General features: G+C 42.5%; 1 protein-coding gene across 1 annotated transcript in view; it reads right to left on the reverse strand.

Annotated features, from left to right (window-relative positions):
* LOC117423524 (protein tweety homolog 2-like) overlaps window positions 1-22,839 on the reverse strand; it is a 28,286-nt gene extending 5,447 nt beyond the window's left edge. Inside the window, exons 1-10 of the mRNA XM_034039451.3 lie at window positions 22,324-22,839; window positions 14,829-15,004; window positions 7,957-8,068; window positions 6,686-6,906; window positions 5,075-5,170; window positions 4,510-4,582; window positions 2,217-2,286; window positions 2,008-2,063; window positions 540-632; window positions 106-198 (exon numbers count right to left, since the gene is read on the reverse strand). Of these exons, the coding sequence (XP_033895342.3) occupies window positions 106-198; window positions 540-632; window positions 2,008-2,063; window positions 2,217-2,286; window positions 4,510-4,582; window positions 5,075-5,170; window positions 6,686-6,906; window positions 7,957-8,068; window positions 14,829-15,004; window positions 22,324-22,452 (1,119 nt within the window). The 5' untranslated portion in view covers window positions 22,453-22,839. The remainder of the gene's footprint in view (window positions 1-105; window positions 199-539; window positions 633-2,007; window positions 2,064-2,216; window positions 2,287-4,509; window positions 4,583-5,074; window positions 5,171-6,685; window positions 6,907-7,956; window positions 8,069-14,828; window positions 15,005-22,323) is intronic.
* Between the last annotated feature and the right edge of the window lie 1,159 nt (window positions 22,840-23,998).

The raw sequence follows: 23,998 nt of genomic DNA on the forward strand, positions 1-23,998 counted from the left end.
CAAAATCACAAAGCAAATGTCAAAAGCTTTGCAGGTCGGTCTCTTTCTAGCTGGCTGGTTTTTAACCCTGTGCTCTGTCTCTGTGAAGGCTGACGGTGCTCTCACCTTGTGCAGGCTCCGGCAGTCCAGCAGGGCAGTGAGCTGGTGCAGGCTGGCTTCAGAACCATTCAACAGCTTCTGAATCCCCAGCAAATCTCTCTGCAGAAACACACACACAACACAGACAGCAATGACTCCACTGACCAGAGCAAAGGCATGAGAGTGGATCTTTCCAATATATATATATATATATATATATATATATATATATATATATATATATATATATATATATATATATATATATATACACACAAACAGTCCATAACTTGAAAAACATAAAAAAAAAAAAATACTGAAAATATACTTGTATATTTTACCTTTAAACAGTACAAGTAAACATGCAATTGTGTATGTATGTTTATATGTATGTATATAGATGGTCATTAGTGTGGCACAGATGCACTGTTACCCTCCCGCTGGGAGTGTGCCAGACTTACCTCTGCGGTGGGGAACACGGGCACTGCGAACTGGAGCAGCCCTTGAATCTGGATCTGCATGGTGGTCACTGAGCGCTGGTAGATTGTCAGAGCCTAGGGGAGTCCATGAACACACACACACACAGTCAGGACCATCTGCTTACTAACAGACGTTTAAACATTTAAAACCACCCAACTACCTGCATACAGATCTACCAGAGACTCAGCTCCATCAGGTGATGAAATACTATATTCACACCAGCAGGTGGCTCCATCAGCCTGTTCAAGGATGCTGTATTGAAAGGTGGAGAGCGTTGCTTAGGAGGGGCCTGATATAACGCCAGGTGCACAGGTGCAGACTGTCCTGGTCACATGGTCACCTTACTCTTTACTCAGGAAGTGCCAGTGCAACATGCTGTAATCGCATACTCAGATAGAGAGCATCCGAGGTAAACGGATAGACCTCCACTGTGGGGATTCATTTGTCATTCTGAAATATTTTGTTTCATGTTTGAAGGTCCGTAACCAGACGTAATCCTATAAAATATTGAATAAGACCGCAACAGTGTAACTCCTAATTGTTGCTTTGCTGGGGATTTAGGCTGTTAAGTGTGAAGAGAGCTCCAGTTGACTGGCTCTGACTGCATTACGAGCGTTGTCTGCATGCACAGCATAATGAGATGCTAGCTGAGAAACAGAGCGGTCTTAACGGCTGTGTTTTTTTATAATGAGGGTTAAGTAACATCTTTTAATGTATTGTTTTAGCAAGCCACAACATTACCGTGGAGCCTGCACTGCCAGTTTCTCAGATCTATTTATTCTCCTTTTTTTTTTTTTAAATGATGCTTATAACTCGTGTGTAGTGGAAAATGATGCGTTCATGCAGAATTAAAATGACTCGTACCACGAAAAGAATCACAGCTATAAAGTCTTCAAATCAGTACACTTTTCTAGTTCTCCAGAGTTATATTGAAAGTGATCATAATCCAGCCCGACAGTTTGTTTTAGGAGACTGTGTGGCGCAGTGGGTATATCTTTTCCAAGGATATTGCACAGACCTTCTTAAAGGCAATTTTGGGTATGAGTATCAGCACACCCCTAACTGGCACACTTTACCTTGTTAGGGCATGGCCGAAGGCATTTGAAGATGCATGTACACTCCCCTTCCACGAATAGCAGTGGTGCATCAGACCATAGGGGCTGCCACCAACACATCACAGCCAGGATGATAGAAAAGGAGCTGCGACTGGAACAGTGTGCTGCCCAACGCTTCACCCACTTGGTGGCTGATGACACCCTCTAAAGCCACATGCCCTGGACTTTCCTCTTTCATGTTGCCGTTATGTCCCCAATATTTCCTCCCTTCCTCATGTCTGTACCCTGGAAGTTGTACTTCAATATATGTTTGGCTCTGTCACGTTAAAGGGATCTACTTGCTGTATAATGAAACTGTAAAATGCAAAATCAGAAGAGGTGTGAGATACTGTACCTGCTGGAAGGGGTTAGGCATGCTCTGGCTACAGTACAGGTAATAATGCACAATATCTGCAAGAGAGAGTGAGAGAGACAGCACTGTAAAACAACACAACACACAGTTTACTCTCATGCAAAACCCCTCCTTTTCCAACCCCAATAGATCTTAAAAGAACAATAGAAATGAAAGAGGACATCACGCGAAAGACTGCGAGCTTCCCCTACCTGTGCTGATTCCACTGTGAGTCAGGTTCATGATGAACTTGTCTGGAGCCACACAGAAGTCACTGGTGCCCTGAGAAGAGAAACAGTTAACACTAATGGCTACTCAGCCTCTCAAGAGGTGCCTTTGAGGAAACAGAAACGCAAGTGCTATTGGATCACACATTGAATCCTGCAGCAGGCAAGGCTAAATGCAAAGCTGGAATTGAATCTTTTCTGCTAAACACTACTGCTAATGTCATTTACCAAGCAATACATTTAATTAACGTTTAATAACCAGTGCCTGAAGCTTGGAAATAACTTTGCAATTCCCGAAACCTTGTCTAACATTCAATTGCTTTTATAAATAGCAGAGCAATTGCTGTACGTGGGCAGCTCATATAGTATTTGGTATATAAAAGTTATACATTAGAATCAAAAGGTATATATGGAACAGGTCCAATAAACTATAAGCAGGGCTTGACCTGCCGGTTAGTGGTCCAGCTGTAACACTGAATGCCACTGATCTAATAGGAATCTCCAGCTCTCCTGCTCCCTGTATGTCGCGGCTTCTAATCTGCTTTGAACAAACTGTTCAGAAATGCAACTGGTTTCTGGACAGCTGTTTGCAGTGTATGTAAAAGCTGTCAAATCAGGCCAGTAATGATGTTCAGCTAAGAACTCTGATTCTCTGGCTGAAACATAATGTGCTCATCAATCTCAGAATATAGGCTCCCAAAATCGTTTCCCAGGGTGTATAGAGAAACCTTAATAGCTGCTACACACAAACACCCAGACCTATGACTTTGGGTAACATAATGAAAGTAAAATACCCCTTTCTATTGAGAGTGAGCTCTATACAGCAAGCAGGTGGGGACAGCCATCCGAGGATCAGTGGTTTTAGGCTAATTGCCCACTCCAATTGAAACAGTTAAAATAAACCCAGCTATTTGGGTTCAAGGCAATTGCTGCTCACCACAAAGCGGTCAGCTTTTCTTAACCTCTGTGGAGAGCAGCAAGCGGCACAAATCCACTGCAGTGTGGGAAGAATTAAATCAGATTACACGGGCCCAGCTGGCTAATTCATTCACAGGAATCGACAAATAAAGCCTCTTGATAAATAACGTCCCGCTGCCGTTCCCTCTGACCTGAACTCTGACCCCAGAGATGCTAAAGTGATCGGAATGCGGGATTCTGGGACAGGTTCTCCATCACCCACGCACGCTCCCGTTTATCAAGCCTGACTGCGAATTGGGTTCTGGATGAAATCAATTCATTTTGCTCCCTGTGTCATTCCTCTGGGCTTGGAAGATGAATGAGGAGTTTTCCACAGTGGCAATTACACTTCTCACATAAATCATGTCATGTCTGTTCATAAGACAGGTACAGCACAGGGAATGATTTAGAGTCCAAGACAAGCGAAAGACTGACAGCATCCATAACTTCAAAAACACTCAAGCATATCATTCTGGGGCAAACCTTAAAGTATTGTAGACAAATGTTCCGGCTAAATGCGCCTTCAACAGTGTTTTGTGGTGACAGCACTGAGGACTGGGGATGGAGGACTGAAGCCTTCTGGGACAGCACAGACAGACAGGCAGTGTTAAGCCTAGTAATCACACACTCTTCACTTCAATAAAACCATGCCTTCCATCCAAGTCATTAATCCCCAAAACATCAGAGTTACTCTTCTCACTATCTGGGCTGGTTTTTATCAGGATGCTCAGTGTGGTACCACACACACACACCCACACACACACACCCCCCCACACCCACACAAAGCTGGATTCCCCACCGCAGCTAATGGAAACAAAATCCCAGAGACCTTGCTAATGCTGATAACAGCAACCCTGCGTTCCTCCCTCTACTTTAGTTTCCCTTTTCCATATATATATATATATATATATATATATATATATATATATATATATATATATATATATAGAGAGAGAGAGAGAGAGAGAGAGAGAGAGAGAGAGAGAATAACCTTGTTCATGTTACTTTGCAAATCCCTGACATGTCTTCTGTAATATTTTATTTTAAAGTTCTGCACTCGACACAAATGTCTACAGCAAACCTCATACGAAGTATGTGGTGTGGGTGCTGGTGTGCAATTTCCAATGCATAACCTTAATTTGAAAAAAAAAGGTCAGTCCTAAACAAGCACTTTTTAAAAAGTGAACGGTTTAAGATAAATCAAAAATATTTTTGAACAAAATACAAGAACGAGTGATTGCATTTGAAAAAAAAAATAAAATGCTGTGCCATTATTCATGCAAACAGCAAACAGCAAATGTACATAATACAAAATACTCACAACTGCTGTAGCTGTGTCCACCCCCAGCGACGCCCAGCTCAGGATCAGGGTCAGGACCCCAAACATCATCATTCTGGAGAGAGAGGTCAAGGGGGAGAGTGACGCCTGCTGCTGAACCTGCTCCATCCACCAGAACGACACTGCAAAGTTCACACAGCAGGCTGGCAGGGAACACATTTCCCAGATGGACACTAAGATGCCAGCAGTGAAGGCGAAAAGCCAAGCTGCTGGACCAGAGTTAACCCCCTTATCAGTGACGTAAAGTGTAGTAAAAGCATAGTAAGCGGTCATGAATAGGGTTACCATGTGACTCCATGTAGGTGTAAGTGTAGTCCTGCTGCAACAGCCACAACAGACAGGTCAAAAGTACCACAATGCATTGGGTGTGAGTTGAAAAGCTTGTACTGTCGCAAACTGTCCGAGTGTACGTGGAGTCACATGGTAACCTGAGTAATAAAGTATAGTAAAATAGTTAAGGAACGGGAAACACAGACAAGGACACTTGGCAGATACACAATCTAGTGAAGGTGAATGTAGGAGGTGTGCGTGTTTCACGTGCACTCACGTGGTGAGCAGCCAGCGAGACTGCTTCGCCAGACCTAGACAGGCCACCAGGCAGATGACCAGGTCAAGGATCAGCAGCAGCAGGTAAGTGAGCCACCTAGAGGAGGAGGAGGAAGAGGAGGAAAGTCTCACTCAATTTCTTTTCAAGAATCAGCAGAATAAAGCTGTGTATCTGGAGGTAGAACTTCTTTCACAAGAACTTATTTTTTGTATTTTGTTGCTTTTCAGTCCAGCTCAGGCTGACCAAAGGGTATTGCATCAATTCTGCTGCACAGCTCTCCTTTTGCAGAGATACAACACCCACCCAGGAACCATACCTCAATCACACGCTGTTCATGTATCACAAATGGACAAAAACACCCCACTATCTGACTCACTCCAGCTGGAATGACTTGTGTGGTTGATCAGAATTACAGATAGAATTGTATCATTGATTTAAAGCTCTAGAAGGGTTAAAAGGTCAGAATTATCCACTGTACAGATTCATTGTTTGATTTACAGCAGGGACGTGGAAATAAGATTGAGGTGTGGAATTTTCTGTATAGGGTGTAACTAAGTTACCATTGACGAAAACCCAGAAGAACCATTAACGGGTCACCAGAAATGGATTTGGGACCAAGAATGCGCAGCTGTCCTGATACTGTAGCACACTGTCAGGTAATGGATTATGTATTTGTGTAGGTTAACCATTGTGATATTGCTGGTATGTAAAAATCCCACTGTGGTCAAATTCTATCAAACTATTACAGCTGCCCTATACTTGTGCTACCTTTGCCTATTGGGTTAAAATCATGTTAGTTTGCATGCTAGATTTCTATTGAAGATCACCTGGGGGATATTAGAGATAGCTGTTTTTCCACATGTATGTGTGTGTGTGTGTGTGTGTGTGTGTGTGTGTGCGCTTGTGTGTGTGCGTGCGAGTATGTGAGTGAAAGTTAGAAATAAAAAAACATGCTGAACGCTCTCTGAATAAACTGAGAGGAAGCATATTGTGAACATTTTATTACACAAATCCAAATAACTGAGCTTCACTAATACTCTTCAAGTCACCCCCCCCCCCCCCCCTCCCCTCCAAGTAATGGCCAATATCTGGGAATTCATCTGCAGTTTCTAATGATTTCCCTTGTGTTGGGTTTTAGTGCTGATGCATGTTACTCAAGCTATCTGTCTCTCTTTCTCTGTACATATGGATATCACCACAGACATTCTGAAACTGAAGGAGGCAGAAGCTATAATGTTGTCAATATCCCTGCATTTAATGAGACAGCTCGATCTCTACATGGCGATGTACGATCCTGCTCTCAATAAAACACCTTCATCAATACTGCCTTTCAGAGGATTCAAGAAGCAATTAGACAGGAATGCACATACAGTACACAAACGCCACCTGCTGGACATTTTATACGTTACAGCCAGCTGATTGGAATTTAAAAAGGCAATGGTACTGGAAGCAAATTGTTAATGAATTGGAAAATCCGGTCTTCTACCTGCTACTCAAATGAAACTAGAAAAGACATAATGCTTTTTTTATTCTGTCAAGGGGAGGCCCTGGTTTTTCACAAAGAGTACACAGGTGTTTTGGTGCATCAGCTATTTTTCCCCCCAAACTCACCTGTAGTACTCCACGTAGCTGGTCTGGTCAGCGATCCTGGCCAGGTCCACTTTGGTCTGACCCCAGTCCGGGAGGCCGGTCAGCTGCATGATGATGTTGTCAGCCATCTGCTGTATGAAGCGCAGGGTCTGGATGTAATCGCCGCGCATTGCAAAGATCTCGTCCAGTCGGGCCAGGTGCTGCTTCAGACTGCCCTGCATGCTGTCCATCGTGCCCGAAACCTGGGGAGGGACAGCAAGAGAGAACAATTTAATACCTTTTGTTTGGCGTATAGCATTGCCAATTTCCCTGGTCAGACATCACTCATATGCTCATAAAGACATTGCTGTATACGTGTGAAGAACTGCCCTTATTACATGCCCTCTCCATGGGGATATTTCACAGAGTTTGCTGGCAATGCCTGGGGTACAGACACGGCTCCCTGCCCAGTCTCCCGCTCACTCGCTTCTCAGAAACAAGGCTGGAGACTGTGGGAGGGTTATGCACGCCTTACAACAAAACTCCTTTTGATAAAGATCTGTGTTTTGTACACTGTGCAGAACAGAACCCCCCCCCCCTGAATATCTGACCTGCAATGAAAGGATTTCACTGTGTGCCCATGCCTGGGAATCCCTTCCAAGAAAACCTTCAAGTGCTTAAAACAGGAACCGTTCTCACACTTCACATGGTAATACAGTATTATCCACAACTTAAGAAAAAATGATGAGTTATCTTAACTAGTTTCTTCTTGCTAATACTGCCCTCACTTTCAAATGCTTGTGTCCGTTTTTACAACATTTCAGTTTTTTTTTATGTCGGACCTCCCTTCTATACTGCATCAGTGGCTAGTTAGAATTTTTTTTTTTTTAAAAAAACAAGCTTTGACTTTGAATGAGTAGATTTACATTGAAGGACTCGTGAATTCAGTTCCATTTGATTAAATACATTTTAAAAAGTTCTGTGCATGATTTATATGGTATTTTAATTAAATGCACAGCGTTTCCAAAACATAATTGGCTTGCACCTGTTTCCAAAATGCATGAAAGCATTTCTATTGCATGCTCGTGTTAGCGTGCTTCATAACTTGACCACACTCCCCTTTTAAATGGGAATTCTATGTGCGGGAGTTCTGATGTTTCTTTGTTAGGATCCCCATAGGAAATAACACTCCAAAGGCTAACATTTTTAATAGATTAGTGACTCCTCTGTCACATTGTCACATGATTTGAATGGGAGGAAGGCTGTTCAGTCCTCTCCAGACAATCTCAAATTCAAGTAGCCGTGGTACTGACCAGTGTGTTGACTCCATTCAGGGTGTGGTTGGCATGGTAGAGGGAGTAGGTCAGCTGGTACACGCCATCGTTCATTTCACTGTTTCCATAGAAACCAACGCCAACAGCAGCGCTGCAAAGGAAGAAAGAGAAAGGAAGGCAAATTTACAACCAGACTCGAAACAACACTTACTCGAGGAGGGGATTCAAAGGAAGGGACACAGCACTTTGTTCATCCCTCTGTCTGTCTATTCCAAATGGAGGGGTATTAAAGTTCATATCACTTCCTTCCTATTACATTCAAAGAAATCCAGTGATTCAAAACAGATAGAAAAACAGTCTCTCCTGTCCAGGTCACTCAGGTAATTGAAGTTTCCTCTCTCCGGGCCCCACCCCCACCCCAATGCATCAGTGAAAGTGCAGAGGGAAGTAAATGGAGAGGGGGTGGGGTGGTTCTGTTATGAGGAATACTGAAGCAGCCTTGACTCACAGAGTAACAAAGTGACCCCACTCCTCTCTCTGTCTCTTAAGCTTATTAAAGTCAGACTAGATGCAGATCAATAGCTTTTAGCAGCATTAAAACAGCTTCACTTCAACTACTGTACACACAGCCTCGCCAGTTGGAAAAGACCAGAAGTGGTTTAATATTTTCTTTAGGTCCTTGTTTTCCCATTTCCACGATAACATCCAAGGACGCAGCAGACAGGCTTTCTAAATGAAATGCTGTGACAGAGAGCGAATGAATCCTAGTCAACAATCTCCCTCCTGACCTGTGAGGACACGGTATAACAGGAACAGAGTGCCCTGGACTGGATGGTTTGGCAATTCATTCCAGGGTCAGTCGGAAGTTGGCCATCCAGAAAGGGGGTGTAGTCACAATACCAGAAGTCATCGCCTTAATGCGGTAGGCGACGTGTCAGTCATGGATTGGAGGATATGTGATTGCACTCGCTACCAAAGGGGGCGGGACTGAAGGTATATCAGGGGATGTGGCAAAGCAATCTGTTTCTTGGTTATGGTTACGAAAGGACCCGTAAAGGATTACTGTGCTGTAAAAAAGAAACCATGGGTTTTTGTGTTTTGCTTGGTCTCCCTATTAAACTGTAACATTTGTCATTTATAGAAGGCTAAACTGGACTACACTTCACCATTGTGCACGTTTAAACTTGTATATCACCACCTTCACTAAGAGCACTCACTCTGGACTTGTGACCGTGTTGTGTTTGTGTGTGTCTTGTTTAGTGTCTTATTATTTCGGGACTGAACCTGTGGTTTAATGGAGTGAAACACATTGGTGTGTAGAGCCAGGTATTATTTAAGAGTTGCGAACACGCAAATAAAAGAGCTGTTTACGCCGGGTGATTACACAACTATATAGGACAAGCACTGGCATCAGCAAGCATGGCTCTGAGAGATTAGGTAGCCTAGTCTGGGGAAGGTAGAATGGCTGGATGGTTCAGGCTGACAGATGCTCCCTCCTTTCAGTATGATTACACAGGACTCCCCCCACCCCGCTCCACACACACACTAAAGTCAAGCAGGCTTATGAAAGGAAGTGCAGACGTCAGCAGGACAGGTTGGGGGTTTATGCAGCAGAGTCCCAAATGCACTCTCTCATCACTGCCTGCTCACAGTGAAAGCTCCAGGATGACCTCATTCCTGATGACTTCATTAACCCCTGCAGCATCAGGGATTGAGAGTCCGGGTGCCAGTAAAACAGGCCAACAGCCTGGCTCCTGTCACAGCAGATTCCACTGTAAGAAACGAGGTTAGGGTCTGTCACTTAGCACTGCAGCTGCAGGGGTTAACCCCTGCAGAATCACCTTACGTACAGCACCTGTCTGACAGCACAGGCAATGAACTTTTAACTATGTAACCTAGCAGTGGGTATGTTCTTGACAGACTGTTTCCAAGCCATTTATTTGATCCTGCTTATTAACGTTACATTTAATACTTGTCTTGTCCTGTTATTGTCATTATTTTCTCATTCTGTTTAAATTAAAACCCCACACAATGAAATGGAGCGTTTAAAGACATGCTAATGCAAAGGGAAACCAAGCATGCACACGCACACGCACACACACACACACACACTGATCATCATGGTTGCTAAGTAGCTGCCTGGGCCACTGGCTGCCACAGATCTTAACAAGAACTCCAGTTTTTCAAAGTTTTCAGTTTTAATCCAGCAGGCTGCAAGATTAAGCAAAGCCTTGTCCCCATTGTCACTTCATTCCTGACTCAGTGCAGCAGTAGCTTCCTGCTTCTTAAAACCTGCACTGATATTGGAAGCCCTGCAGATTCCCTGGAGGGGGGACAGTGACTGAAGCACACAGGGTTACACAGTGCGCTGTAAGGTTCCTTCCATTCACATTGCTATATAGAGTGCTGTTTGTGTGCTCTGCAGTTGAAGAGTCCCATGCTTCCAATTCCGAGTGGTCTGTTCCATTGATGATTATACAGCAGCTTCCATTCTAGGGTCATGATCTCCACTCCCCCAGATGGGTCACAGGTCAATAAACTGCCCAGCTGATCTTCCGGAAACACTGGAGGGCGATTGGCTCTTCCTCATTATGTTAAGGGTCAAGTCCTATGAAATGTCACACCTTGATACAATACACAGACATGCAGTTAACTACTGTACTGTACTGTACTAAAAAAAAAGTTGCAATACTATTATATTGGGATAATATTTTCTCAATGGTATATACAGTTACCATTCTCCTTACAATTCCACTGCCCTTTACTTCACAGCCAATGTGTTCCCATTGGAGATCCCCTGCTGCATTGCTATTGAAGATCAATGGAGAAGCACCCATGTGTTGATTGTAAATAGAGTGGAGTCCAAGTCCTCCAAATTCATTTAACTTTTCACAAACTGGTTGAACCCAGGTGTAACACAGAGTGGAGGCTGGGCGTGAACTGGCGACCGTGGACACTGCAAGCGAGCGTCTTAACCACTATGCAAAAGAGCCGGGGTGGTCTGCATTCGTGGTTTTAGAGCAGTGCATCACCCAACACTGGCCGTGTCACAGGCTTTCAAAGCTGAAAGGACAGCACATTAACCTACAGCATCTGCCATGGATTTATTTATTGTTCTAAAGTATGTATAGATCGCCATTAATCTCCACTAACACCGAATATACAAACTGTAAATAAAACATGAGAACTAAAACAAACTAAACTCTCCCAGGCAACATTACATTAAAGCAGAAAGCATTTAGCCATTTATGACTCAGGAAGGTCAGATAATTAACCCGTGTAGAGCAGTCGAGAGGGGTAGCTGCTGACTATAGTAGATGTCATGGTGTTACAATGCACCGCTTATCCACAGTTTAACCACACTAAAGCGATGGCTGCTTGACAGCCCTTCCTCCTCCCTTCTCCCTCTTCTTCACAAAGTGCCAATAAAAATGATGGATGCTGGAGAACTTTCAATCATGAGAGTGCGTGTGTGTTTAGTGCAGTCCCTGGAGCCCTCCACATGTACTGGTAATGCAATCATTAACTTTGTGGGCTGTTAAAGCTTCCCAATACTTCCAAAATAGGTTCTATTCGGCAGGCGTGTTGGGTTAGGTAGGTGTCAATTAGGGTGCCTGGCAAGCATCAGACCTGTCAGCGTCCCTGGGTTGTAATAGCAAGGGGAATGTGCTTAATTATTTTACTGCTATAATTAACTGATCCTGGCGTTCTACTGTAGGTGGGAGGGAAGCATATCGCACACAGATACTGTACATGGCACACATTTTACATTCTCACACATACAGTCTGCAAGCAGAATGGTTATCTACTCAGATCTCAATCAGTTCAAGTCAGGCCTGGCCAGTCCATCTTGATTTGTGATCTAGTGACAAGGTCTGGTCTTTTCCATTTTTTTGATTGTCTTTAGATTCTCGTCAGATCTCAGAGGCTACACAGTGTCATTACTTGGTGTGCTGCAGTGAACACAGTGGCTCTGGAGGCTCTGGAATACACAGCAATGCCTCAGAATTGAGACAGGGCAGTGTGACTCAAGAGGTCAGACCAAGGTCCTGTCTGTTTGTGGACATTATACGAAAGAGGGCATATTAACCATGAAGTCCTGAATACATTCTAATACCACAGAATATGAATTCTAGAATTACGTTTGGGGCTGCTAAATGCAGTCTTTATAGCCCAGAGGGTCAGGGATTAAATGATATGTGCTAGCATTACTAGTGTAGCCGACTTTTACTGGAGTTCAAACACATTTGGAATATACAGTACACTGGAGAAAACTCCCCTTCGTTTAAGGATTTCTTGAGATCACAACTGGGAAGAGGTGCAGAAGCTAGATAAAGCAAACTGGGACATTAACAAGAAACTAAAGATTGTGATTTCTGTGCACACTTGTAATGACCAATCAGAGCTCTCTCTCTCTCTGCTCCTCCAGTATCACTGGTTGGCTCTGACAAGGAGAACCTGTTCTCATTGGCTCAGAGACCTGCCTATGGAAACTGAAAATACATTTTTGTTTTAACATGTGTTTCTGTCAAAGCTGCACACTAGAGACCCATGTAGTTCATGAAAGTGCAAAATAGCTAGCATTTGTTAGCTAGAAACTCTTTAGAAGCTAGCCAAGGTCTCACTACTCCTTAGGGAATGAATGTGTGGTTGTGTCATTAACAGCCTGAACAATTTATTTTCACCTCAAAGGCCTTGCACTGTATCCTTATTGAAGAGACGTTTATACCATTCAGCCGGCATTGTACGCACTCTGGCATCGACAACTCATACCTGCATTTCCTGATTTCAAGGATTCAAAACAATTGGGCCACCTTGTATTTCTGGTGTGGAAAATCCTCTGCAGCTGAACTGAAGGAGTCTGCAATGTGATTAACCTTATTAGAGCTCCCACAGAAGCAGTCAGATACAGCAACGAGACACCGCTTGCTTACAGGCACTATAACCAGCTGGGTAAACACATAGGAACTGAAGTTACAGAACACTAGTCGCATAACTTTGCTCCAGACCATCAAGGGTAAAGAATTCCCAGTTAACATAAATCACGCTGATGCACTTAATACTACAATAAGCCCTGTCCCAAACCGGAATGTTAATAGGGGTCTAACTTAATAAAGCACGCCAATGGACAGAGATGACTGTCACAAGACTGGGAAAATTCACTGAAGATTCAATTAAGCCCTTTGGGGATATGATGAATTCTCTGTAGCATCAGCAGATACGTGAATATGTTCTGGTCATGACCCGATACCAAGCACAGATAAAGATCTCACTGGGGATCCCTAATGATCTTGGGGATTGCTAAAAAGCATTATAAAAGTTGACCATAGTAAAAGCATAGCAAAGTATAATAAAAGCATATTGTAGCTTTATAAAGCCCAGGGAGGTATGGTAAAGCATGTTAAAACAAAACATGGTAAACTATGGTAAATTCTCATGGAAAAACCAGGGAAAAACTGTGAAATGACCGTGCAAATTCAACTGATAAAGGCAGGGTCAGGGTCAATTTGAATACGTATGAGGTACGATTACAGGAGACAATAAATCTAAGTCCTGTCCACTTGAGGGCATTATTAGCAAATTCGTTTAGAGACGATTGAATTCCACTACAGCAGCCAAACGCTGTAGCCTTGGTTCAATCATTTATGAGGTAATACCTCCACAATGGAAGAGGAACGCAAACAAAATCAGGCTTTATGCATCATAAGATTACTCCACCGTAATGAATTTATATAACATCTGGGCATCCACCTTTGAAAAGTGATCTCAATGTAATAAACACAAAGTCGAGCCACCTTTGCAACCAGCATCAGGCCTTGAAGACAGAAGACTTAGCCTAGGCTAACAATTTAGCCTCAATTCAGTAACCAATACTTCCTTACCAATGCAGAGTTTTTGATTTCCATTCTCAGTATGTTTGAAATCAAACGTGGAGGTGTTTATAGGTTTCTGATGGCATGATGGCTGGAGCATGCTGGTTGAAAAGAGAGGCTGCTGTATATTTATGATCTCGTGACGTAGTCGTTTGTCACTAGCATGTCAGCGACACACTTGGAGAAGGGGCCTGGCCATGACACCCGCAGACGTATCTTCCATGAAAATCCATCGGTATTTAAGCCAGCGAAAGCCCTAAATCTTATCAAAGTGATTCCTGGGACCAGATTACTAACAAATCTCTGTTTATCTCAGGAGGCTCCGAGCGCTGGTATTCTTCAGTCTCTGAGATGCAGTAATACAGACTGGAGGAGATTCCTATTACTGCCATTGGGAAAGCGTCACTATATGCTGTAACCCAAGCAGAACCAGCAGCAGCACACAAGTAACTATAATAAGGCTGCAAATCTATGTTATATCGATTGAACACTTAAACCGTTCAGTGTAAACTGCTGTTTATTGTACACATTTTGAATGAAAAAGTAGACTTTAGTATTTATCTTTAGGTGGGACTTTTGTATTTATTTCAAATTGTACATTGATTTTTTTACAAGCAGTATTCAATTAGTGTTCTACAATGCATTAAGGTACTATCAAATCAATCAAAATAAGATCCTAATAAAACATTTTGGTAAAATGCTGTTAAGGATTTTTATTTTCGGTTACCATGGCAAGCTTTTAAACCTTCACAGCCTTAACCTATACAGGGTCATCCATCGACTCCATGTCAGAAATGCATGGCGCTCCATGCCGTGTTTTACAATAGCCCCAAAGCAGGTACCAAGACTCTCTATAGTGTATGAGCTCACCTCCAGTTACTGCAATCACCTACATCTGGTACAGACACTACTGTGATGTGGAGTGTAGAGATCGCCCTACTATATGGTATTGCAATGAGTTGCCTCCAGTGTTTGTATACCAATGAGCCTGTTTCCAATGCGGTACCATTGCACTGGCTTGCTTGCTCGCTCACTCACCAGCACAGGAGCCCTGCAATGACCGCTGTCCAGGTGATGCAGCAGGATCTGGGTCTCTTGGTCTCCTCGTCCTCCCCGTCACTCTGGCAGCAGCACAGGCAGCCCAGGTAGATAGCCAGAAAGAGCAGGTTGAGGCCCAGGCCAGCGGCCACCACGCACACCAGGAAAATCAGAGACTGAAGGGCAGACACAGAGAGAGAGAGAGAGAGAGAAAGAGAGAGATTATGATGTCATTTTACGTCTTGTGTATTTATTAATAATATGCACGTGTAACGGGCAGTGTTCTGTGATACACTGCCGTTACAGATTCTGTCCAGTCCCCTGTTGGCGAGATCATCTTAAAAACTATAAAACCATGGATTCCAACGAGCCTGGCTCTTTTGCATTGTGGTTTAGACGCTCGCCTGCGGTGCACAGGGTTTCCAGTTTGCACCCAGCTTGCACTCTGTTACACATGTGTGTGTATGCAAGTATGAAAGTGTGCATGTTTACTATTACTAGAACTATTACTATCCTCAGGGTTTGTTCTGTGCCAATACCAAAGCTCGAGATTACCATCTAGTCAAGGTGCTGAAACCATGGGGGTCGCAATGTTGCAATAAAAATTACCTGTTGCTGTTAACACAATCAGCGAAAAGTAACATGCTTTCCTAAATTCAACATCAGCACCTCAGACAGTGAAGGGTTTATTAAAACGACCCTTTAAGAGTTTCCAAAAAAAGCAGTGAATCAACAGATCAGATACGTGATGCGGTGAATAATCACTGTTGTTATGATTGTTTGAATAGGGGTGCCTGCTGCGGTGAGCTAATCGCTCCACAGAGCCCCAGCCCCCACTCCAGTTGCCGTGGAAACCTCTGGGTTCCTGGGTGCCTGAATAGAGGAATTATCAGAGGAGATTTAAAGTGAGCAGCATGTGACAGCACGATGGAGCGCCGTGCTGCGGTCTTGTGACTCCGCAGCAGCAGGAACAAGCACTGAGGGGAGGGAGAGGAGAACTCAAATAAACAAATAAAAGAACAGAAGTCAATGCAAGGGGTGACAGAAAAGAAAAGGGGTTGAAAGAGAGAGAGGGGGGAGTGAGAGAGGGGGAGTGAGAGAGGGGGGAGTGAGAGAGGGAAAGAAAGGGGGTAGTGAGAGAGAAAGAAAGAGAGGGAGAGTGATAGAGAGAAAGAAACTGTTTTACAATGCTGTCACTTTTCCCAAGAATGCATTGGCTAATTACCAACAAGCTGGTCAAGATAAATCGTTAATTACTAATTAAATATTTCTGCAATTACTGTCAGTAGCACCGTTTCCTATGTTCACCCCAGCTGTTTTCAGAAGTGAAGTACCCTTTTTTGTTATAATATAGTAACCCACTTCTGCTCCGAAACCACATTTGAGTTCCAGTGCTGGGAAAAAAAAAAAAAGAGGAGGGGAGGAGGAGAAACAGAGAAACAAAAAGAACGCCAGGGAGGGTGAGTGGGAGAATATAAAAGAAAAGAGGGAGGAGAGAATGAGACAGAAGGGAGGTACAAAGAGAGAAAGTGATCCAAAAAGAATAGAAAGCAGGTGTAAGAGAGGGAGAGGGTAGAGATGGAAGCAAGCCCTATAATGAAAAACTAAAGCCAAGGAGGCAGAGAGTGAGATATAAAGGGAATGAAAGAGGCAAGGGGAGAGAAAAGAGACTTGTGTTACTGAATAGATCTGGCAATACTGGTTTCATGGGCATGCCAATATAACCCACTACTGAACTGAATTGAATGTGAGAGATGGGAGACGGATGGGGTGAGGGGAGGAGTACTGCAAAGAAAAAAGAGTGAGGGAGGGGAGGAAACAACAGACGAGAAATGGAGGGGAAGGGGAGGAGAAGCAGAATCGAGTACACAGGGGGAGAGGTTTGGGAAGAGAGAAAAGGGGAGATCACAAGAGACAGATAGAGGAATGAGAATTCAAGCTAGTGGGGGCGGGATGGGACCTGGTTTGGGACGTTGTGTTGTTATAGCAGAGACCACCAGGGGAATGAGATATTCCTCCCTAGAGACAATGAGATCATGGTTGGTTTCCTGCGCAGTGCTGCAAGATCGTGGACTTTTTATTCCGTCGCTGACAGGAAAACATCTTCAAACCCATACAGGAGAGTATCCTGGATAGCCATTTTAGTAAATGAAAAAGACAACAAAATCTAAGAAATGTCTCTTTTATGCTCATAATAAGCAGCACCAGGTGGTGTCAGGTGCTAAATAGATTGGAATAAAAGGCAAACAATAGCACCATAATGGGGTGCAAGTGGCATCAGGTTTGTTCATCCTTATAAAAAGATTAGTCTTAATACAGTTAAACAAATTCTGAGATAAGATGTTGTTGTCAATAGAGGTCTATTTAAATACTCTAAACCTAGAACAAAAACACATGTGGGATTAATCTAGAATTAAAAAGTGATGTTATTTTCAGAGAAATACAATCATTTTGACAGTATAAAACTAAATTAAAAACTTGCCCTGGTCCACCTTGCTCGCTTTCAGTGTTGCACTTTTCTGATGTCACGATCCTCTGCAGCCATGGTCTTCCCTCACCTCCTGACTGCATGTAGATCATTCAGTAGTGCCATTCTTCACAAATGAGCGTGGGCACAGTAGGTTCACACTGGGGTACAGTCTCTCCCCCTCATTTTTTATCCTTCTGTGTTACGGCCAGCTAACATCTTACTGCTCAGGGCCTTAATCCAGGAGCGGTTCAGCACCTTCACATAACATGCTTTTATTTCCTAGCTGAACCTAACAAAGTGGCCCTGCTGCTGGGAAACGTGTGCACGTGGACAGCGTGTGAATTCAGTCCTATTACTAACTAGACAATCAGGTCACACTTGAATGGGTCCATTCCCCCTTCCACCCACCTGGTTCCATAGAGTCCGTCCCTTTCAAAGCTAATTGCCAGCTCTGCTAATTGATGCCCGAGACCATTCATTTCTGACATGCTTGTTCACATTATAAAATGCTCTATAATGACATTTATAGAAGTAGGAGTTAAAAACAAATGTTGAGACATTGATGTCAATGGATGTCTATTTTAGTCTAAACTTTGGCAGACTTTGATATCACCACCAAAAAACCACTTAAACCTGATATATCGTAGGCTTATTGCCATCATATTTATTGTACTGTAGTAAATGATGTTCATATGAACCCAGTTAAAAGACAACGCTACATAGTCCGCCACTGTGTAGATCACCACAGTAAAATGATCAAAACTAATTCAGCTTAAGTTGTAGGGTCACTCCTATTGGCCAGGGAGGGATGGTGATGTAAGAGAACCCTTTGAAGAATCAGACTCATTGACACAGCTGTCTTGACAGTGAGTAGGCAAGAGTTACTCTGCCCTGGCAGCTGCATTCTACCAACACTGCACACTTTGTTCATCTAATGATAAACAAAGAGGTTTGATTCCGGGCCGGTGGAAATGAGATGCATTCAAGTCTGATATTTCCAATTCAAACCCTGAAGTCCTGATCATTCAAATCTCCACCACCCTCCACTAAACCAGCGATCAATACCGTCCCAATGATCAGGTCATGTGTGTTGAACACGATTCAAATGAATGCATTGCAATGATGATTCAGGGTCATACATTGTGTGTATTGTGTCCTTATTGGCAGTTGGGACAAGACTGTACTCGGTGGGAAAAAAAAACAAACACATCTTTTAGCTTTAGAAATGCTCTAGGAAAACATCTGTGATAAGATGGTCTAGACTTTTTACAAATCCTTGACGATGATTTCTCATACAGGATTGAAAATGTTCCCTTAAAGATGGTCCATTAAGAGATATTTGCCTTTTTGAAGATTTTAAACGTGACTGTTCAGCCAAGGGGACTATGTCGTATGTATTTTAGGATGTTAGTAACATTATACATTTGGAACCAACAAAACATAAATTATAGTAAACCAGGTGCCAGTTCTGTATACCAAAAAGTATCAACAGGATAGTAAGAAACCTCATTCCTCTCAAAGCTTCCTCCTTCATGCTGAATCTGACAAAGCCCATCAAGAGTATGCCTGGATTGACAGCCACGACACCATTAATATTTTAACATGAAGCCACATTAGAGATTCCTGCCCGAGAAAGAAAGGAGTGGTAGGCATGGAGACGGGGGGGTTGGAGAAAGTGAAGTCGGAAAAGAGTGTTGGGAAGCAATGGAGTGGAAATCAATTTCCAGCCAGCACCGAACTGCTCGGCCAGTCAGGCAGAAAGGTCTTGTATTACGTTTTGTTGTCAGCTTTTCCCCTCTATCCACATTCAGCCTTGGATAAAAATACCATAGAGTAGAACTGAAGTCCTTTTAGTAAATGCTTAGTAAATGACATTTATAGCACTATAAAATGCTATTGTGTTGTGTAAGGTACTCTGGCAGGGTTTGATTGTAAAAAAGTTGTCATTTGTTTTTCCACAGCTCACTGAAATTTAAAGATTTAAATTCAGACATGATTAATCTTTTTGTCCCAGCACCATGACCAGTCCTAGCTGAATCGTTCAAGCTGGTTTTACGTGCTTGCATTTAGAACCAGACTTGTCTCCAATGCATGACTATGAGTCACAACAGCTGTATGATCATTGGTCACCGTTTTGTACAGGCGATCAGAGAACCAGCAAAATCAATTCAGAGAACTCATGAGAATCTAGCAAACTACAGTACAAAGGAAGGCATGAAACAATAAAGAACAGTACTCCGAGATCAGAGATCCAACAAAATCAGCAGCAATATCCTAAAACCCTCTAGGCCTTTATCTGCGGCTTTTTCTTTCTGCAATTTTGAAGAATCTAAAAATGAAACTCCATTCAGTTAATGAGGAAGTACAGAAAGTACAACTGTTGTTTTGCGTGGTCGGCACAGGCTACCGTGCAGCACAATTAGCGATAGCCATGTAATGAATGCAGTGAAAGACCTGTCTCCTGTTAGTCCCTCTGAAGACAATCTGAATACCTCCGTCCTTGTACAGGAAGCGCCAAGGTTCTGTCAACTTTCATTTCTCACAGGAAGCAGACGCTACTAGCCAGTTTCAAACCCGCAACAGCCAGCCAGATCCGAGTGGGCATGAAAGTGCAGGGAGCAAATTGACAAGCGCAAAACAGCAGCATTACAACTGAATTTACTGCCAGGCAGAGTATAAAGCGCCTTTCAGGATCCCAGTTTCAAGCCTGCCAGTGATGCTGCTGCCTGGGGGTGGTTATGGAATCTGTAGCTGCTCTCCTCACTGTAAATCCTAATGCACTGAGGTGGTACAGGTCCAGGCATTGCATGCAGTCAGCAGGCACCTGTTCCCTTCTCTAAAGGCTTAACGAGGGACTGCAGGAGTCTGGTGCTAGATCCAGGCCTAATGATAGAGACCGCGCTGTCTTCTTGTTAAAACTGCATTCACTTTTACTGTACAAGAACAAGGCTGTACATTCTGCTCTATTCAGAATAATAAATGGGCATATTGGGGACAAAAGTAAAGACAAATAAATGAATGCCTAATTTACTAGAATTAGTACATTAGTTCTCAATATCTATACAATAATAGACTGCTGCATTTCTGAAATGAATTAACAGGGGTACCTGGTATACAACTTCTGAGTACCAGAGAACCTGGCTCCAAACAGTGACATTGTGTGTGATCCGAGAATATGACACTGAAACGCCATCACATTTTTATACTAGGAGTTTGTTTACATACGCTGTATTAGTTCAAAGTTAATGCAATATAGATAAGGCTTTACAAACTAATTGTTTTCAATCAGTCAATTACTGCAAAACAAGGCCTCAGTTTTTAAATGTGTTTTTAGTACTTTTTTTTCCACCCCCTGGTTTTTAGAATTTTTCGGATGACGAACAAAGACATCTTTCATGTAAAAGCGCAGGGCGCTGCTTACATTTCACTTTAATCGCTTCAGTCAAAACCTAATTATTGCATCTCCTGCATTTAACACCCCGTGTCCTTTGCTTTAAGGTATGCCTCACTGTGCAATTATACACCAGATGAGACACAGTAAAAACTGGTCCCAGTCTGAGTGCCAGGATGAAATAAAAGACCGTAAATAAATAAATACATTTCAAGCTGAATGTTTCTTTAAACCTTATTTACTATCAGTGGTGTGCAGAAGTTCAAAGAGAAAACAATATTTTTCAGCTGTCAGGTGGCATTTTCTCGGTGCCTCTGTTAATATTTATTCCTTTCATCTTTGGCATTGAAGCAGGACGCCTTGTTTTTAAATCTTGTTACCCGCAGAGTTAGCAAATCAGTCAGATGGTGGGCTTTCAACCGGCACAACGAAACTGAAAATGGGAATTGCCAGTAATAAAAAGAAAGAAAAGAAGAAGTTATGAATACGAGACACTTCCTGCAAAACGTCAACACTTATCAAAATGAGAAAGAAAAGGTTTTGACTGTTTTCTGAATTTTACAGGTGACAGCGAGCCTGTTGCTGCTGCAGTAGAGGGAGTGTAGCGGTTTTAAAAGGTGTTTTGAAGATGATTACAGGCAGGGAAAAGGGAAGCATTCGCCCTTGCAGCTTAAACTACTTTTGGGGGAATGTAAACAAACTGAAATGTAAACACGGCTCTGACACTGATAGCATAAAGGAGTGAACAATGCAGTCAAATTCTATGATTTTTTTTTTTTTAGTCTTCAAAATACTATAACTGTGACATTAAATTATATAGTTGATTTAAAGTTAAAAAGGAGGCTTGTCTTTTTTCATTGATATTTCTTTAGGTCGACTTAATGAAACAAAAACGACCGTGTGATGTAACACATCCTTATGCTGTAGATTTCATACACTTGTTAAATATTTACACGAATGAAACGCGGACATAAAATGAGTAGCAAGCAACTAATAAACGATCAACTCTCAGCATGGATTTCATAACATCTGTTCAGTACTCGAGTACTGAAAGTATATCAGCGTATTCAGTATACTGGTATACACTGTATCCAATTCCCCATCCACTGCTGCACGCCCACACCTGTGTAAGGTGTTTGGGTCAGCACACTAAAATGTTTACAGTATCTTTATTACTGAGAGAATGCATCTGATAAAACCTGGGGATGTAAGACTTATTTACAGTATATGCATTGAATTTAATGGCGCTATGTTATTGAATACTACAGATACCGTGTTGTAATACGACTGCCACTGCTAGAGACGATACAATTTAATGTAACCTCTCGAACCCTGAATCAATCGTTATAGTTAATGCTAGTACTTTTTCTTGAAATTACTGGAAGCGTCTGACTTCTTGATCCCCCATCTCCACATCGCTTTTCATCTAGACATACACAGGCTATATCACTCCCAGTATCACTACCCCGGCTACATATACCCACAGCTGTCTGAAAAAAAAAAAACTTGTACTGCAATGAAAACGGTGTAAATATCCAACAAAGAATACTTGCAGGTATTAACATTCTCCCTTCCCCGTCCCAAATGAATCCACAATGCACTCCCCATCGCCGTCTGCTCTCTTCCGCACTAACCTGCTGATAGTTCTCCTCCTGCGGGTTAAAGCTGCTGTCCACGGGTTTAAGTTGGAGGTTGATGTGAGGAAAATTGTGCAGCCAGTATGTCCACCACGGAGCAATGTAGTCCACCCTTGCCGTGGACATGACTGCAAGCAGCCGGGCGCTGTGCAGAACACGGCTAGTTTGTGATTGTGGTTGTGCAGAGTGTATGTATTCTAGAACCCACAACAGGATAAAGTCCCAGTTTGTCTATCCGTTCACCCAACAAAAAGACATTGGACGCGGTGTGACCGGTAAAGCAAACGATCCTGGCAAAATGCATAAACAAATATTGTAGAGGAATCCACAAGGTGTTCTTAAGATTAAAAAAAACAAACAAAAAAAACACCACGATGGTGTTTATTGTTCCGATCTTTCCCGATTCATTCTGCCCACCAAATATCTCACTGGACTGGATAACTCACACTGTGTGCGCGCGCGCAGCCCCGCGGCGGGGAACGCGCTTGATTCTGGGCCACGGGGACGCGCAGGCCGATATGTTCTGACACACTCGGCAGCCATCACCAGGTTAAATGCATAATTCAAACGAACGTACACTTTTTTAAATAATGTTATTAATGTGAATTTGCCAGTTTAACAGGTGAAATCAAACCGGATAGTTTTGATGAATATCGAGGCAAAATAAAACCTCAGAATCTGAAAATATTGTACTCTGTACTAATCCCCATTCCATCACGCTATATGGGTAACATACGGCAGGGTTTTAAGAATGTTATAGAATACTTTTGTAATTTTAGATAACACTATAGCACATCTGTGAAGAGGGTCAAATACATGTTGTATTTCAATGTAGATGTTTAAGTTTTTCTTTAGTTTTATAGAAAAAAAAGTTGCATTTTCAAAACAAGTCCTTATATACAGTATATACGCTGTATCAGATAGTTCTGTTTCCATGCCTTGCTTGCATGTGGTCTGTCACGCTTACACTTCCTGTCACTTCCCATTCAGAGTGAAATTCTCTCTACCGTTTCAACACACTTTCCTATCATTAACCAACCAGCCGTTTACTCAATGACCCTAACCCTCGACATGCTTTGCAGCCAGTGAAATGCTTTTACCAGATTCATTGCTAAGGGGAAACATCTAGGGAGTGTGATATACTACCTGAAAGTAAGGCATGTAAACAAAGCTTCCTTTAAAATACCAATGGATTTAGCTCATGTGTTTATTATGTATGGGAGTAGTGATTTCCAATAAAGAAAAACATAAAGCAATGGGTTTTGAGAACTAGAAGAGTGTTCTGACAATCTGCGAAAGACTGACATCTTGTGGCAGAGAGACACAATAACACAGACAAAAATCAGGGATTCTTTTGCACTTACAGCAAAAGTAAATGGATGTCGTTTGTGTCAAATTCTAATACAGAAATATAGATTAACATTTTTAAATGTAGAAAAAAAAGCATATTGGAAAAGAACCATACAAGAGTTTTCTTGCACTGATGCAGAACAAGGTTGGTATTTGTATGCCTACATTTATACTGCAACATGGCAGACAGCAAGAATCAGCCAAGTAGACAAACATTTCAGCTCCTGCCTTCAGCTCCTGCACGTTTATAATCATGTTATACAAATGTACTTTGGGGAAGAAAGGCTATTTTGGACCTTGGGGTCAGTATAGCATTTTTAAT

This window comes from Acipenser ruthenus, chromosome 17, assembly GCF_902713425.1.
Source record: "Acipenser ruthenus chromosome 17, fAciRut3.2 maternal haplotype, whole genome shotgun sequence".
NCBI lineage: Eukaryota > Metazoa > Chordata > Actinopteri > Acipenseriformes > Acipenseridae > Acipenser > Acipenser ruthenus.